Source organism: Xiphophorus couchianus, chromosome 15 (genome assembly GCF_001444195.1).
Source record: "Xiphophorus couchianus chromosome 15, X_couchianus-1.0, whole genome shotgun sequence".
In the NCBI taxonomy this organism is placed as follows: Eukaryota; Metazoa; Chordata; class Actinopteri; order Cyprinodontiformes; family Poeciliidae; genus Xiphophorus; species Xiphophorus couchianus.
The window spans coordinates 10,801,477-10,813,132 of NC_040242.1; the positions used below are offsets into that span (position 1 = coordinate 10,801,477).

At 37.7% G+C, this 11,656-nt stretch overlaps 1 protein-coding gene across 1 annotated transcript in view; it reads left to right on the forward strand.

Annotated features, from left to right (window-relative positions):
• Nucleotides 1–10,994, forward strand: part of mettl24 (methyltransferase like 24) — a 36,745-nt gene extending 25,751 nt beyond the window's left edge. Inside the window, exons 4-5 of the mRNA XM_028040494.1 lie at nt 5,718–5,937; nt 9,147–10,994. Of these exons, the coding sequence (XP_027896295.1) occupies nt 5,718–5,937; nt 9,147–9,500 (574 nt within the window). The 3' untranslated portion in view covers nt 9,501–10,994. The remainder of the gene's footprint in view (nt 1–5,717; nt 5,938–9,146) is intronic.
• The last annotated feature ends 662 nt before the right edge of the window (nt 10,995–11,656 follow it).

Sequence of the window (11,656 nt, forward strand, 5' to 3'; positions counted from 1 at the left end):
CTGGAAAATTCTGAGAAAGTATCCTACCCTTAATTTTAATACAATTAGTCAATGGGAGAAAAATACTATAATACATTTGTTGCATGTTTGTTTTACATGTTTGTTGCATCATTACTGACAGCAATTACAACAATAATTGTCAGGAACCTCTAATTAATAATCCATAACATTCTATTTCCTTGCATTTTTAATATGACACAGAGACACATTTCTCTTACACATTATTTAAAATAGAAAATAAGGGAGAACATCACTTTCAAATAAGGCAGATGTGTATTGATTGTTGTTATGAAATGATATATGAGAACAGCTCCTTGCCAAAGCTAATCCATATGCAAAGTTAGAGCAATAATTCACATTTGAATCAACTTGAACTGTGACAAGCAAGGATGTACCAAAGTTTATCACTGCACACAATGAGAATGAAAGTAAGGAAGTGAAGCCAAATCTCCATAGCTTACTGTCAGAAGCTAACAAGGTTTGGCAAACCTTGTTAGGGTATGACTTTTTGAGCTTGGAAACACTAGGTGGTTAAAAATAAAAATCTGGTGAACTCTGAGAAAAAAAAAACTACTGAAAATAAGTTGTCATTGTGTCTTTAAGCAGGTTGATCCAAATAATATGGCTAAATCTACACAGAAATTGTTCAAAAAATGTAACTATTCTATTCCCCAGACATAAACTTTGTAAAGGTGGACTGGCAAGAGACACCCTTTATTTATGACCCAACCTTGTGAAATGTTTTAGAAGTAGAATACCAGCAATTTTCTAAAATGCAATTATTAGTTGTGATTTAATTCTTTTCACTCACTGGATAAACAGACTCAAATTAGAGGTTGAATTTTTCAAGGTGATATTATGTTGCTTACACAAAGAGCTTGTGTAAGCAAGCTCCTCGTGTAAAAAGTGTGTAAAAGATGTGTAAAAAGTCTTCCAGCACTTTTTACACATCTTTATCAGAGGTGCAAACAAGTCTGGATTTACGCCGCATGTACTTGTTTTCCTTTTACAGTCTTTTGGTCATGACTGAATGAAAACCTACAACATCAGTGGCATGTTTGACCTTTGGTGGGCTCAACAAAATGAGAGCAGAAATCTAGCGTATGCCCATTTTTCACCTTGCTGCTTGTTTAATGTCTGAAGTGGAAGGACTGGCACATTTGACTCCATGTTTGGTCAACAGAGCACTCTCCCTTATATTTTTTTAAACAGATGGATTGATTGAGACAGATTTGTGGTCTGTCTGTGTTTGAATTTTTAATCCTCTTTGGTTCCATGCTTGTGTGTGTCTGTGCCAGCAGTCTAGATGTCGTTCTGCTGATGGGCTCTGCCACTTCGGTTTATAATTTACAATACAATCTGAAGAGGTTTTTCCATTCCTTTACCACAGTCTGAAAAGACCCAACTCGTTTGCAAAACCAGTCATTATTTTTTTCATCAGAGTTCACCTTCTCCTGCTGAATTACAATCAACTTGTCTTGAAGTGCAGAAAAGATTTTTCTTCCCTGAAATTGGTGCACAACCGTCCTTGAAGATTCAAGGCCATGCAGCTACAAATTTAGAACACTTATGTAGGCTAGCTCTTCAGCAGGGAAGTAAAAATACCTTCACTTTATTATAAATGGACCATGTTTGCTGTCTGAGGAAATGTACGTAGTTTCTAACACATTGTGCAGACAGGCAATATAACCCTGTAATTATTATCACTGAATCCAAAGCAAGTTAATGGGGTAAAGTGTTTTCTTTTATGCAAACAGTGAAAGAGAAGGTAGAATTAAATGTCATAATTATTTAGCTTCCTGTCATAAAAAATATTCAGTGAGAATTTGTTGATCATCTCTAAATCTGTTTTAAGATAAGAATTTTTGAAGTATGTTTATATTAAAAGCTTACATTTCTAAAACAAATAAATTGTTAAGGAAGACACCATTAACATTATGATAAAAAAAATCTTAAAGTAACAATACATAAATAAAAACAGCATTTTGAACATTCACATGGCTCACAAAAAGCTTTGTGTCTATATCGTAACATCAGAAGAACAGAAGAGACCAACAAAGACCATTAATTATTTTTTTTCCATTATAATGCACTCAGCTGCAAAGTACGCTCCACTGACAAACATAAAAACAAATTGCAACTTCATGAGCTTAAGGTTTGGGAAAGAAAATTTTGACATGTTAGTGAACGTCATATATCTGAAAAAGGGCTGAATAGATGTCACCTGGTTGTATTTCTCTTTTGTTATAATTACACAAAATGCCCTTTTTTGGTTGTTTGTATTGTTTCTTATCTGACTGAAACACCTCTAAAAAACTGTCATTGTTTTAACCGTGTTACTTTAAGAGCGGAAGCCCCGCCTTTTTTATTTCTTTTTCTGTGGTATTGTCTTTAAATTGTTTGTGCCCCTTAGACCCTCCCCTTTTGTCATGTTGTCCTGCGGTAGAGGTGTGTGCTGTTTATTTTTCATCTTAATACATCCAGTTTATTTATAGATTTATTAAGTTAATTTCTGTTATGTATTTTTGTTTTGTGTAGGACTTGGAGCGGGCAGCCTATAACACGGTTGTTTTCTATTTGTTCTCGTCAGAATAAATTGAGAAATCATCCTTTCTTAAAGATAAACCGTGTCACGGCCTGATCACTTAATAAAACCAGCACAATGCAGAAAGGATCCGATTACATAGAGATAAGAGGTGAGACATTATAACAGAATCTGAAAATGAAATAAATTAGGATTTTTAAGCCATACAATCATACTAAGCAGACCAACCAAATTTGTGAGATTGGAAATGCTTTAAGAAAAATAATCCACTCTGGCTTTAGCCCTTCTTAGATTTGCCATTAGCTTTAGCCATTTATCTTAAATTAAGACTTCAGGAGGTAACTACTTCAAAAAATCTGTACTATTGCTTTTTAGTAGAATTTTCTCTACACTGCACCAGTTTATGGTACCCTCAACCCAGAGTGTCTCTACTCTTGCACGCTACTCTAATGTTAGAAAATGACGGTGTTTTTCACTATTGTCATTCAGAAAGGCTTTTGTTGCATTGTAAGCCCCCCTTTTTTCTCCCTGCTGGGATGTGGGCGATACCTAAGCTATCATCTACAGCAGGGGTCCCCAAACTTTCTCCTGTGAGGGCCACATAACTTGTCCCTTCTCTGATGGGGGGCCGGGGTCATTTTGTAACAGAAAAAGTGTGACGATTGTAAGAGTGCTAAACATAAAAATGTATTGTTTTTCAGAAAGCACAATCAAATAACCTTTTCTGGATTCTTCAGAGAACAAAAGTCAGGAAATAACACTATTTATGAAATAAATAATAACCAAATAACACTGGGTTCTCCACATAAAAAAAGGGTTAGGGTCAATTATATGCATGTATAAAATAGTTACTAACTAATAGTTAATAATAAATAAAGTTCATTACTAAGGAACATTTTATTGCAAAAGTCCAACTTATCAAATAAAAATGCACATATATGAAAATACTCTGGTATTGTTCAGGGGGCCGGACCAAATGTGGAGGCGGGCCGCATCTGGCCCGCGGGCCGTAGTTTGGGGACCACTGATCTACAGTGTACTGCAGTCATTCACACCAGAGAATGGGAAACTGTCAATGACACATTTCGTGCTGTAAAAAGAGACATCGTCTTTCATATCAGTCCCTCGCATCTACTCATCTCTCATCTTTCTGCAAGTGGGATGCGTTCAGGGATCTGGTGCTTCATCCGTCGATGAATTGTATTCCCACTGCCACAATTACAGGAAAAAGTTGCAGCACAAACAGGAGACATGGGAATGCAGGAGAAACTGAGTTAGGAGAAAAGGGAAGGGGATAATGTGGGATTAGAGAAGGGAATCCGTAACAGACATGTACAGGGTGTGCGTTGTCTTTTTGAGTTTTACAGAAATGTCCAAATAAAGGCAAAGTCACTTGAAACAGATGTTCTGAGGAGCTTTACTGAAGCACACAAAACTTAAGTAGATCACCAAAGGCTGCAGCAGGCTAAGACATGGGTGTGTGCACTCAAGATGAGTCGCATCATTGCTCATTGTGGACTTTATTGCCCCATTTCACAAGCTTAAAAAAGAACAAACACTTACGTTGATAATTGCATTTCACATCACCAAGTAATGACATTTCCAACAGGATTGATTAAACCTCAGCAGAAAGTTGCTCACCCCAGCACAAGATCCAGGTCCTCTTCATGCACCTGTACACACTCAAACTCATAACGCTCACCACACACAAAATGCCACACACCATCAGAGACAACCATGCGCACACATGACGGCATGGGAAGTTAACAGAGAGAGAAAATACGTAATGTATGGCTCTTACAAGCAGCAACAAGTACAAAAAAGTAACATAAAAGAAACAGGAGTAACCAAGGAGAGTCACAAACGTTTCTCTACCGTAAACATCCTTCACACTTGTATTTCTTCCCATATCTTTGTGTGAGCTAATAAAGTAAGGTCTGTACCAGAAATATTCAGTTGAGATTATGGTTAGAGTATTGTTCACTTAATTTATACTCATGTAAAAATGCTAAATTACTACAATCAACAACCTCTATCTTACAATGTTAAAATTTGATCTAAGACAGTAAGTTTGTAACTCATCCCATCTACACTAAGCCAAAAGGAATTAGTGGGTATCTGCTGTAAAAATCCTAAACGTTCATATAGTCAATTTTTAGCTTCTCACAATATTTAGTACAGATGTTTCTGATCCTCAGAGAGTAAGGCTTTGAAAACATGGTCATTTTATGGGCTGTCCCCATGATTTTGATTTTAAATGAAAAATGAAATGAGTCAACTGTCAGAACAGACAGTTTTGTCCTCTTTGGAAAGAAATACTTTAGAGATCATTTTAACAGAAACATGTCATGCTTTTCCAATTTTTTATTTTTTATTTTTTGCTTGTATATCTTGGTTTTATTTGATGTAATTGAGTCAATACAGTAATGTATAAAGAGATTTAGCCCATGACAGATTTCCTCTATTTTTTGCTTTTCTGTCAATTTCCTTTAGACCTGTACTGTTAGCACATCACCCATACAGCACCTGTCTGACAACATGAAGTGGGCTAGGTGATCTCAAAAAAGAAACTCATCTTCCCCTGATCTGAAAAGAAATTTCAAGAACAGATGAGAAACAAAGTCACTGGAGTTTTTCTGTCTGGAAAGAGTTATGAAGCCATTTTTAAGGCTATGGGACTCCAACAAACCACGGTGAAAGAGTCGCCAGCCTACTATTATTACCACTAGTGTGACCCAATGACCCATTCAGAAGTTTTCAAAGGAAACCTAAAGCAACATCTGAATCACAGTATGGCCTATCTTGCATCAGTCAATGTCAGTGTACAGCCAGGTATTGTAAATCGTCCACAACAAAAGAGATTTAAAGAAACAGCAGCATTAGGGCAGCCGAAAAGGCCTGACTCAACAGCATAAAGCCCTGACTCACATTTTTCAAATAATAATAATAAAAACGATTTAATAAGACTTAGGAAAAATTGTTGACCAACAAGAAAGATGTAAATCATTGAGAAGAAATGGATCTCATTGCATCTGGTGTAAATCTGACAGTCAAGCTATCCCTTGTTTGGCAGAACTGAAGACTTGGTCAAAATACCTTCACAGTGAAAGGTTTTCTAGTAGTAATAGTTGTAATTGTGAATCTTTCTTTTTTTGGTTCCTGTGGTCTTCAGGTTGGGAGCGGATGATCACTCCATGGAGCATTTTCTTGCACAATCAGGTTGTGAGGTCCACTGCTTTGATCCTAGCCTGGAGCAACCTCACCTACAAAAAGCTGAAATGTGGTTCCACCGCATCTCTGTAGATTGGAGGGACCCCAGTCCAGCATTTGTCCTTAAAAGACAAGCAAACAAGAAACTGGCCACCATCCTTGATGACTTTGGACACAGAGACGTAAGTGGCAACACAGCTTTATTTATTTATTTAGCTTTACAGTATTTATTTATTTTGTTGTTTCAATGTTATTTGGGTGTTGCGTGCAAGTACTGATCCATTCATGCACCTCACCATAAATTATCCCTCATTATGATTCCTCTCCTGGGTGTCTGTCTCAAGATCCAAGGGAACATCCTACCATTAATGAGTCCATGTTGCTCCTAAATCTGATCTCGCTTAATGGTACCACTTCAAAAACTCACAGGGCTGAGGGTTCTCTTGCTCCTCAGATAAGGATTTGCATACATGACCATTAACACACAACTTCATGCCCACTAATAAACTAATAAACATACCTAGAAATCACTTACAGGTCATGTGCAAGGAATTTCTTGTGCCATCACCTACAAGAAATTGAATGGAATACATTAGTATTCCACCTTACTTTCTCTTATTTTTGTCCATAATCCTGCCTAGCCAAGAAATCTGCCAGAAGACAAGTACTTTTTCACATCACTGTGTTGCTGCAATTCCAGTAGTGTTACATTAATGACTAATGAATTGCATATTGCCTGCTCATGCTGGTACTTTTGTATTATGAAGTAAGTAACCCCTGTTAACCCACTCCTATTTTTCTTTTATAGGCTGGCAGCTGAAAGATTTAAATTTAAAGATGACTCTTGGCTAGAAAGCCCCTTCTTAAATATAGATGCAGTTTTTATCCTAGTTCAACTCCAATTTCAACTCATTTTCTGGAATCTGCCAGTTTATTGTGATGATTCAGTTTGTGAAATGCACAAATATAACATTGTCGTTGTGTGTAGTGTGTGGGTGGGCACACTGTGCTGGTTTACTGAAGACAGTAGTCAACCTATTTTAAATGCAGGACCATGCACACGTCCTCATAATGAGATTTTAATGTGAGTACTTGGTGTGCCAGCGGAGCAAGCAAAGGCACTAGCAGAATTGTTCCCTCTCAAAAGGTTCTGCCAGACCCCTAAGACCAGAAACAGTCACTCAGAAAGGTTAACATATGCATTTGTGCTGCCTGGAGCATTGATCTGCAATGGGTAAAAACTGCACAAACGACTCATTTACGGAGCTCTGATGACCAACTGAGAAAAAACACTCACAACAACTCACAAAGAAACAAATGTCAGTTGCCGAATATCACATGTTGTTTGGAGAAAAGAACTGCGTATTGGATATTTAACTGCACTATAAGCCAATAAAATTATGTTATCAGGACTGCCCATTCCTCCAACCAGACATGAGGTGACCAATCAAGTATTTCTTATACCTGCTCCTCACTTTGCAAAGACATGTTTTTTTTTTCCCCTTTTTCACTTTACACATCTGGTTTAAATTTATGCCTGTTCACCAAACTTCTACAGAACTCAATAAGAAGATAAGGAAATTTATTACTTCAAATAAAGTATTTTGACAACTTTAAGATTCTACAAGGTTTTCTGGTATTTTTTTTTTCTCCCCTCCAGGGGGTCTTTTGTGGGCTTTAGTGTTCCTTATATGAAAGTAGGCTGACAGAAAAGGGGGAAGGAGAGGGGGGAAGACATGCAGCCAATATCGCCGGGTTCGGGAATCGAACCCACGACGGCTGTGTCGAGGACTCAAGGCCTCCAAATGTGGGTTGCGCTATCCCCTACTCCACCACAGCATGCTGTTTTCTGGTATTTTTCTTCCATTTTTTGTAACTACATCTAGAGGCTTGAAAGATCCATATCATTTTTCTTCTCTTTTTCACATTTTGTTATGTTATTTCCCTAAACTTTGATAGATCTGGTTGGAATTCAATATATCAACACCAAGTAGCTGGCACATGGAGTGAAAAGAAGGGTACACAGTTTTCAAAATCTTTTAAAGATAAAAATCTGAAAAGTGTGGTGTGAATGTGCACGTCAGTCCAAATAGTCAACACTTTGCAAACTTTGCCACCTTTCACCACAGTTACAGCTATATATACCCCACCATGATGCTGCCACCATCATGTATCACAATTGGGATGATGTGTTCAGTGGAACAAAATTCTCCACAAATGTATTCATTTGTGTAATACATTGGTATTCCACCTTACTTTCTATATTTTTTTCCTCTGTACTTTTTAAGTTCACATTATAAAACATATGCTCCTCAAGTTAAAGAACTGTACTGAGAAAGGGTGAAAAACCAACTCGAGTCAAAAAAACAATGGGCAGTATTGTGCAAAATCGACTTTTTTGATCTTCACATTAGGTTATAATGTTATTCCCTCTTAAAAAACAAAACTGGAGTGTTGCCTTGACTCTTCCATGCATGTTTGAGAAATCCTTTTATCCCCCGTGGCAACCATTCAGCTGTGCAAAACGCCTGGAGGGACCGAGCACCGCCTTCCTGGCGCAGCTTCTCCTCAGAACTGCAGTTTCCAAGCTTCCGAACTTCCTCCTCACAGGCAGCCGTCCCCTTCTACTCCCTCTCTCAACTCCTTCAGACTAGCCAGCAGCATGTAGCAAACACCTGTTGGAACTGTGGAGCTCATTATAAAAACTACTTCTCAGTTCAATGCTGATAAAAGCATTATTAAAGTTGTTAAGATCTAATAAACAATCATAACTACATTGAAAAATTACAAAAAGTTTGAAGCATATATAAATAAAAGACGATTTAATACTTCTTTGCAGAGCACTTGTGTATAACTGTTTTATTTTTTTTATATAGACTTATGAAATTTTTTATTTTACACTAAGAAATGCTCAAATGTCATCTTTGGTGCATCTATAATGTCTAATTTCCTCTTCAAAGCAAAAACTTTAACTTTTAAACTCAGAAAGGTCAGAAACAGGGCAACTTTAGTAGTTTGCTAAACCTCTGATCAAACTCAATGTCCTGGAGAGATGCATTAAGCACTGAGCACGCATGAGTCTATTTACATAAATATGACCTCAGGGTACTATTAACATTCATCTTAGGAAGCAATTCCTCCCCATTCCATCCCAGCAAGCCCTGTCAAGTTGTGATTCGGCTCAATCCATCATCAGCACTGCTGAAGCAACAGCCGAGGCCAAGCTTCACTTACTCCTTTTACATCCTTTAATAGCTTTTGAATTCAATAACTCGTTGCACCTTAGTGTTATTATTAAGCTACAATAGAACTCATTTATTATCTAGGTGTGAAAGAAATCGTTTTCTTTTTTTTTCCAAATCTTTTTTTTTTTTTTATCCCTGTGTTCTAGGTGGATGTACTAAAAGCAGACATGGAGAGCGCGGAGTGGAAGATTTTGGAGAACCTTGTTCTGGAAGGAGTCCTGGACTCTGTGGGTCAACTGCTGCTGGAACTTCACCTGCACTGGGCGGGCTTTGAGGTGGCCGGCGATGACCCGTCTGTGGTGCGGTTCTGGTTCAGCCTGCTGAAGGAGCTTGAACGAGCAGGTTTTCGCCTCTTTCACGTCCACAGCAATCCGAACAAACCTCGTCTTTTTTTACACAAGAACATCTTGAATGCCAGCAGCGCCTACACCCTGAGCTGGGTGAACGTATGGTGGAAGCCTTCATGGACGGCACATAAACATAAAAAATTAATTTTTTAGACTCTGTCTCTGGTCTGTGACGACCTCTCACACAGATGAAGTAATTACTTCCAGAGACTCTGTATTTGTTGGCTGCAGGTCAGCCTAATTTAGACATGCTTGAAGCCTGGCTCACAGCCAGCCGTTCCCTCTTCATAAACATCTACAGCCAAAAGACCACACAGGTTGTACAGTGGATAAAAACATAATATAAACATAATGTTCCAAGGAGAAGGTAAATGAAAGAACCTCCCTCTTTGAAAGAGGAATATAACAAAGAAGCAATTTATACTGCCTACAAAAGGCAGTATACTATTTACAAGAATACAATCCTTCTCCAGACACTTTATAAGGTACAGCTTGCTAGTATCTTTTCCTTTTCCCTTCAGAGCATTGATTCAACAATGTGTCAGAAACATTCTTCACAGATTTTCTTGAATATTAACATGACAGCATCACACAAATCCTGCTGAGTGGTTGGCTGCACATCCATGATAGGAATCTCTCGTTCTGCCGCATCCCAAATGTGCTCTGTTGGACTGAGATTTGGTGACCGGCAGCCAGTGGAGTACACCGAGATCAGTGTTGTTAAAGAAACCAGCCTGGGAGGGTTTTAGCTGGGCAATGTGGTACTAAGTCATCCACCTCCTACCGCCTGGAAAGTGAAATCATAGTTCCATGTTATCTGACCATCTACCATCTGAATGTAATAGGTCAAGTGGTCTGATGTTTTCTTGTTTATTCTATTTGGTGAGCTTGTTTAAACTAGCCTCAAATTCTTGTTCTAGCTGGCTGCTACATCACCTAGTAGGGCCATCTGAGGCAGCAGCGCATCTGCTTCAAGGTTTAATATGTGATGCATTCAGGGATGGTATTTTGCATATCATCGTCATTTGAGATACTCTGCCTTGCCATCCATCTTGGGCCAATTTTCCTCTGCCATCAATGAGGTGTCATTGTCCAAACATATCCTGTGGATTTTTCTAATTTATCAAGTCATTCTTCTCAAATCACTCCCGCTTGTGGCAAGGAACATTATCGTGCTTAAATAGGACACTTCCAGAGGTAAGCATAGTACCCAAAAATTGTACTCAAGTAAGAGAAGAACTACTTAAACATATTTTTACTCAAGTAAAAGTAGAAAGCAGCCTTCCAAGAAATTACTCAAGAGCAAAACCATAAAAAGGTCTACACAAGTACTGAGTAACTGATAAAATTATCAATCATTTAATATTAAAAAATTACATCATCAGATGGACCAAATATAAAGTGGAAATTTTGGTAATTTAAGGACAAAAAGGACAATAATTCATACAAGTAGCAAAAACCTATAAAACTTCAACAAAAACTACAGGTGTGTTTAATTGTAGCAAGTAGCGACACGTCATAATAAGATTACTCAAGTAAACGTAAAAAGCACAGCATAGTAAAAATACTCCTAAGAGAACATTTAAAAAAAAATAAATTACTAAGTAAATGTAACTGAGTAAATGTAGCTGGTTACTACCCAACTTCGGCCACTGCCAACAGGTGATGTTTCCATTAATGAGGGTAAATAAAAGGTCAAATGAAAAATCTGGAGAATGTGGCAATTTCTTTTATATGCTTAATCGGAATAATTAATTACTAAAAAAAATGTTACTTTTTTCCCCCTATAAATTTCTTCTACTTTTATGAGATTTAGATTCTTTTGCAAGTGGGTAAAATAAATATTCCAATAGTTTATTGGCACAAACCAGACTTTTAAGTGCTTTCCACAACTTTTTCAATTGAGGTCAATTTACTCTGATCCCCAGAACCAGAACCAGACATGCTCTCTCTCATTCGGAATGTGTAAAGACAGACATCTGGGGTTTTATCTTTATTCTTTTTCCTCTTACATCACCGCAACAACCCAACGTTTATCTGAGTTCACGTTGCTGGTTTGTTGTCATTTCTCCTCCTGATCCTTTAAAACGCTTTGAGTTGCTTTGCTGCTCAAAATGTGCTGTAGAAATAAATTTGCCTTGCGTTAGGTCAGGGGTCAGGCTCAGGGTAAAGGGAATTTTGTGGGTCTAATTTCTAGATCTAGAATAAAATATCAAATCACACCGCTGTTGAGTGCAGATCAAGATCAAATGTTACACACGCTCAGTTTATACTGTATATCTTTTCCTGACTGTGTTTGATGATGGTTA